This window comes from Mus caroli, unplaced genomic scaffold, assembly GCF_978045245.1.
Source record: "Mus caroli unplaced genomic scaffold, Mus_caroli_1 scaffold_2, whole genome shotgun sequence".
NCBI lineage: Eukaryota > Metazoa > Chordata > Mammalia > Rodentia > Muridae > Mus > Mus caroli.
The window spans coordinates 90,564,917-90,571,442 of NW_028227257.1; the positions used below are offsets into that span (position 1 = coordinate 90,564,917).

At 32.5% G+C, this 6,526-nt stretch overlaps 1 protein-coding gene across 2 annotated transcripts; it reads right to left on the reverse strand.

Annotated features, from left to right (window-relative positions):
* Positions 1-342: 342 nt before the first annotated feature.
* LOC110310597 (olfactory receptor 4C46-like) lies at positions 343-5,657 on the reverse strand. 2 transcript variants are annotated; one of them, XM_021183667.1, is made up of 2 exons: positions 5,644-5,657; positions 343-1,267 (listed from the first exon to the last, which is right to left on the reverse strand). In XM_021183667.1, exons 1-2 carry the CDS (start codon positions 5,655-5,657, stop codon positions 343-345), a joined length of 939 nt encoding a protein of 312 aa, XP_021039326.1. The 2 variants fall into 2 exon arrangements, with proteins under 2 accessions (XP_021039326.1, XP_021039333.1); XM_021183674.1 differs by lacking the exon at positions 5,644-5,657 and adding an exon at positions 2,400-2,410.
* Between the last annotated feature and the right edge of the window lie 869 nt (positions 5,658-6,526).

The window sequence follows — 6,526 nt, forward strand, 5'->3', positions numbered from 1 at the left end:
TCTGACCTGCTTATTATCATTATGTGATAGAGTATCATCACAACTAAGAATAGAGCCTGGATAATCAGTCATGCTTTGTTTAATGGGTCATGACTATGGTCTTGCACCTCACCTGTAAAATGGAAACAAAACAAATGTAGAGATTATTCTACAAAACTACTATATTTTATTATTATTTAGAAAAGACCATCAACACATATTGACTGAAGCCTGTGAAGCTAATTTCTAATCTGATAGAATTTGGTAGAAGTCCTGAGTAACATTCTTGCTGGCTTCAAATACAATGTCATTTTGATGATTCTCTTTTTGATACTTGTCTCAAATGTTGAATTTTAGAAACATTTATTTGTTGACAGAAATAACATCATCTTTCCATCTACACAATTTCTTAATGGCATCTTTCATCTGAGCATTTCTCAAGGTGTAGATTAAAGGATTTAACAAGGGAGTTATCATAGTGTAGAAGACAGCAACTGCTTTATCAATAGACAAAGTGGCTGAAGGTCTCATGTACACAAAAATGCAGGGCACAAAAAACAAGACAACAACTGTTATATGAGAGACACAAGTGGAGAGGGCTTTGCGCCTCCCCTCTGCACTGTGGTTTCTTAATGAACGTAGAATGACCACATAGGAGATCAACAGAAGGAGGAAGTTTAACAGACAAATAAAACCACTATTGGCAGCAACAAAGAGCCCCAGAATGTGGGTATCAGTGCATGCAAGGTTAAGCAAAGGGTTCAGATCACACATAAAGTGATCTATGACATTTGGGCCACAGAAAGGTAATCTAAAAATAAACAGAATCTGTATGGTTGCATGAAGAAAACCTCCAACCCATACCACTCCTACCAGCAGGCCACATACCCTTCTGCTCATGATGGTTGTGTAGTGTAAAGGCTTGCAGATTGCAACATAGCGGTCATATGCCATCACAGTAAGCAGGATGCCCTCAGCACCTCCAAAGAAATGTTCCCCAAAGACCTGGGTCATACATCCATTGAATAGTATTGTCTTTTTTTCATGGAGTGAGTCTATGATCAATTTAGGAGTGTTGACAGAGGAATAACAGGCATCAATGAAAGAGAGATAAGCTAAGAAAAAGTACATAGGTGAACCCAATGATGGACTGGCAGTGATAGTGACCACAATGAGCACATTGCCTACCATGGAGATGATGTAGATGATGACAAATACAGCAAATACGATTTTCTGCATGCTTGGGTTTCTGGTGAGCCCCAAGAGAACAAACTCTGTCACGTTGTTCCTAATTTCCATGTAGTTTGTGTGTTACTCAATTATATTACCTGAAAAAAAATTATTGTATACATGGTCAAGTAAAAAACAACAACAACAAACAAGCAAACAAACGATTGTTTCAATTCCATTTGAGGTATGGGATTTTATTTAAGGATTTTTCTTGAAGGGAAGTAAATGTTCCTAGATCATGTAGACTACTCAAGTTGTGTTTTAGACCTTCTGTTAAAGCACAAGGCAGGACGTCATTTGGGATGGCTAAGAGTTTAATTTGAAATAGTTGATTGGGTATACAGAACCAGTTAAGCTTGCAAAAAGATACTGAAGAGAAGTTTAAGGTCCACAAAGGCAAAGCTATGGAATCTGTTCTTTGTCCCTCTCCTAATAAAAATAATTTTTATTAGTTTTTTGAATTTTTAAATAGTACATTTGTATCATATTTATCTTTTCTGAACTCTTTCCCTTTTCTCTGAATACCTAACTTTGGCATTTAAAAACACCTTTCAATATTCTTTATTCTAGAGTACTGGAAAACAGGGTCAGGTAGTTGAGAAGTAGGTGGATGAAGATGAAAGTGGGAATGTTTGAGTAGTCTTCTCTTGGATGATGAGGAAACCAGAGAAGAGAACTCTGGTGGATAGGGTATTTATAACATCTGACATAAGAGGTAAGTAGGCAATGGTGATGAGAATGTGAAACAATTATGTCCATTTATTGTCTAATCCCATGAACTTAAATAATTGTTAAAACCACCTACCTTTCAGTGAATACTCTGCAAGGCATAGTAGTAAATGTTTGACTTTATGGTTTCATTCATCACGGATAACAATCCATATGCTTGATTGAATTTTATCCAGTTTACTGATGAGGCAATGATTTCCAAGACTAATTACAACACCAACACAATAATAATCATAATATGAATTTTAGAAATGAAAAGCTATAAGAAAAATTCAATCTTTTGAATATATAACAAAAATTCAATCTTTTTGAATAGCAGTGTTTTAAATACTTTACAAATATTTGCTATTTAACTCAAATAGATACTAATATAATTTTGTATTAAACATATAAAGAAAATAAGTATTATGTCTAAAAGTAACAACTAATAAAAGTCATAGCTTAGTTAGGTCAGATTATACTTGTTAAGCATTTTTCCTCTAAATCCTAAACTTAGGCTCTATATAATAATGAGCAAATAATCTTGAGCAAGTACCCTCCCATGAATATAGCAAGAACTTTCATGGAGAAATTTTATTACCATGCATGTACACATACGCATGAATGCTAATGATGACATCTTTGAATTCCCATTTTAAAAACATATTATTCATTAGAGGCTCTTTTATATTGGTCTCTCTGAAATTCTATTTCTTCTGTTCTCAAGTTGTTTCCCGATTCTTTGGTGAGATATTTAATACTTTTGTCACAGACTCAAGTATATTAGATTTAGAATTGTAAGTATATTTGCTTATAATCTTGGTTCCTACTAGGTCATAATTCTTGGCACCTTGCATCCTGCTTTCTACTTTACAAAGTAAAAATAGTAACATGATTTTATAAATTGTTAGAAAAATTAATGCATATGAAAGATATATTAACATATATGAAAACACACACCACAGTGCTCTGGACACATATGGAATTTTCATTTAATAAATGTATATTGGAAATAGATGGGAAGCATCATTGGTAGGAGGTAGAGAGACAGCCTTGTGAAAGATTCAAGAAGAACCATCTCTAAAGCCTCTTTCACAGAAGACACAGAAACTCAACTATAGCAGGCAGACCTATGAGGAGCTGTCTGTGTTCTTAAAACTTAGTATGTATATAAATATTCATATTTATACCTTTCATGAGTAGGAAGTGTATTTAAATATTTTATTACTTACCATGATTAATCTTGATTAATAGGGAAGTACTTCATAGCAAAAACAAGCTTCATTCTATAAATTACTTAGTCTTGCTAAACTTCAAATTTTCATTTGCCAAACTAGATCAATCATATTTAATGAACAATGTTTAAAAAATTGAGTGAAAATGTAAGGTGCTATTACTTTAGCTAAGGCATTGAAACTTAGCACTTATCATATAGAAAATGGAAATGTTTAATAAGATCAACACAGTTGAAACACTTACCTTAGTCATTTTAGGAGTTAGAGGTTGATCCTAATTCTGCTTAGGTTTATTGGGAACAAACACCATCTGAAATCAATTCCTTTTGGAATCAGTAAGTTTCATTATTAGACAAGTGACACAGTTGAGAAAGAAACTATCCAGACAATTCAATATTAAGTAAATAATTATTAAGAAATTATGCACATTAGCATGCTATTTTTGTAAATCCGTTATAAAATGTAAAGCTATATAACACAAAATAAAGTATTCCTAAAAGTAAAAATGTCTCCATCTAGCCTAGTCTTTAAAACATTTTCACAAAAATAGATTTTGAATCAAAATGGGTTTACTTTTAACACTATAAAGGACTGATTCTTGTATGTTGTTCTGGTTCTATTAAGTAGGAGAACAAAGTCTGCATGAAGTATTTGCTTTTATATGAGTCACCTCACCCATGATCAATTTTCTCAAATGACAACAAAATATTTCCACCTTACTCTGCACAGATAGTCACAAAGGTTCCAGAAAGGTTCAGGGACATTGTTCTTTCTCTCTCAGGAATTAATTATTTCCTTTGATGGAAAGAGTTTATATATGTATTGTTTTTCTAAAATTATGTATTCTGAGGAGACATGTTTGGGAGGAACCTATTCTTGAATGGGGAATTTATATTCCCTATACTTAGAACCTAAGTCTTCCAATGAACCTGGGTTATTAAGAAAGTGATACCATGAGAATAACAGAGTTCCATAAATACAGTATGTGGATTTGTGGTGTATTTTTCTCTGTGGATTTATACTGAGAGAGTTGTTTTATTTTCAATATTAAGTCTTTTCTGAACACTCTGCTGCTTGCTTGAGATCTAGAAGAGTGAGGGCATAATTGTTTTCTAAAAGGGAATTGAATAATCATGTTTTCAAATCTTCCCCTCTTTCCCTCATCTACAACAGTATATTCTATATATTAACTCTCTGTTAGATGTATAGTTCATAAAGACTTTTTTCCCATTCTGCAGTTTGCCTCTATTCAATTGATTGTGTTCTTTGCTGTAAAGAAGCTTTTTAGTTTCATGTGGTTCCATTTGTCAATTGTTGGTCTTTATGCCTATGCTACTAGGGTCCTGTTCAGAAAGTCTTTTATTGTGTTTATAAGTTCAAGCTTATTCCCTAATTTTTCCTCTGTAAAAGTCATGTCACAATATAAGATCTTATGTAAAGGTTTTTAACCCATTTTAAGTTGAGTTTTGTTCGGGGGGAGAGATGAGGATCTAGTTTTATTCTTGTATATGTAGCTATCCAGTTTGACCAGCACCATTTACTCAAGATGCTATCATCTTTACAATAGATATTGTTTGTATCTTCCTCAAAAATCTGGTGGATGTAGGAGTGTAGGGTTTATATACAGGTACTTAATTCTACTTCATTAATCAATGAGGCTGCTTTTATGGAATATCATGTTACTTTTATTGCTGTAGTTTTGTAATATAACTTGGAATCTGTGATGCTTAAACCTCCAGCAACGTTTTTTCAGGATTATCTTGGTTATCCTTGGTCATTTGTATTTCCATATTAAACCGAAGGCTGTAATTTTAATTGCTGTGAAGAACTAGGTTAGAATTTTTAAATTTATTTTTTTCTATTATTGAAAATAGTTTTTTTTCATATAGTATAAATGGTAAACAGAAAATGAACTCAGTTGAATTCTTGGGGTTGGTTTTTTTTGTTTGTTTGTTTGTTTGATTTTTGTTTTTTGTTTTTTTCTCATAATGTTTGTCAGGGCAGTGTTTAGGTACCTTACAGGTCCTTTGAATACATATTTTGGCTTCTGGTTTTGTGTTTTTATGAGATTTCTGTGTTGACATTTTATTGGGATTATGCCTTATTTGGAGGTTGCTTTTGTTAGGATAGCCAATTTTGCAATACTAATCCTATCAATCTTTTACAATACTAATCCTGTCAATCTTTTGATTTCCTCATTTACTAGTATCATCTTTAATTTCTTTCCAATATGCTTTATAGTTATTTTGGAAAAGTCTTTCACTTCCTTGATTAATTTACTTTAAACTGTTTTATCTTTTTTTGAGGCAATGGTAGATTATATATTTCTTTTAATATTTTTCTTAGCATTGCCATTTGTGTATAGGAAAGCTACTGATTTTTCTGTGTCATTTTTGTATCTTGATACTTTGGTAAATGTACTAATCAGCTATAAGAGTTTTCTGGTGGAGTCTTTTTTGTATAGAAATACATCATCTATAAATAAATATACATTGACTTCTTCATTTCCTATTTGTATCTCCTTCACTCTCCTTACTGCTCTATCTAAGACATCAATTACTATGTTGAGTAGGATGAGATAGACTGGACACCTATGTCATATTCTTGATTTTAATGGAAGTGTTTTGTGTCATTTTTTTGTTTAGGATAATGCTGATTGTGGCCTTTTTATATATTGCCATTATTATGTTGAAATAGGTCTATAATATCCCTAGTTTCTCCAGGACTTTTATCATGAATGGATACTGAATTTTGTCAAAGGCCTTTTATACATGTAATGAGATGATTATGTGGATTATGTCTTCTAGTCTACTTATATTGAATACCACTTAGGCAAGCCCAAATCAGATCATATCAACACATAGATGAAGAGTAAGGCATGAATTTCTAGCCCTAGCCAATGAACTATTGTTAGCTACTGAGAGAAGGAGATTAAGTTTTCTCCAAGAGTTTAGGCCATGCCCTAGTGCAAGGTTACATATCCAAGAACACTTGGGTAGCTAATATTGGACTGGATGGGTTAAAAAAGGAATATAGAATTGGATAGGTCAGGAAGAGGGTTGTGGATCTGGAAAGATTAAGGGAAGGAGGTAATTATGACCAAACACATTCTAAGTTCTCAAAGAACTAAGAAAATATTAGTGGACAGGATGAAATAAAATGGATATCAATAAGAAAAGTATTAGAAAAATTATTCTTATTTACAGATGATAAAATGATTCTTATTTACCATTATAATATTCTAAAACAACTCAATCATAAAATAGACCTGATAATAGGTTTTCATTAGAAGTGGAGTATAATTATTAATTCACATAACCAAATCAAACTTCAGGGTCTAGCCTGGCAAATATCCCTTACCTCCCCATCCCTTG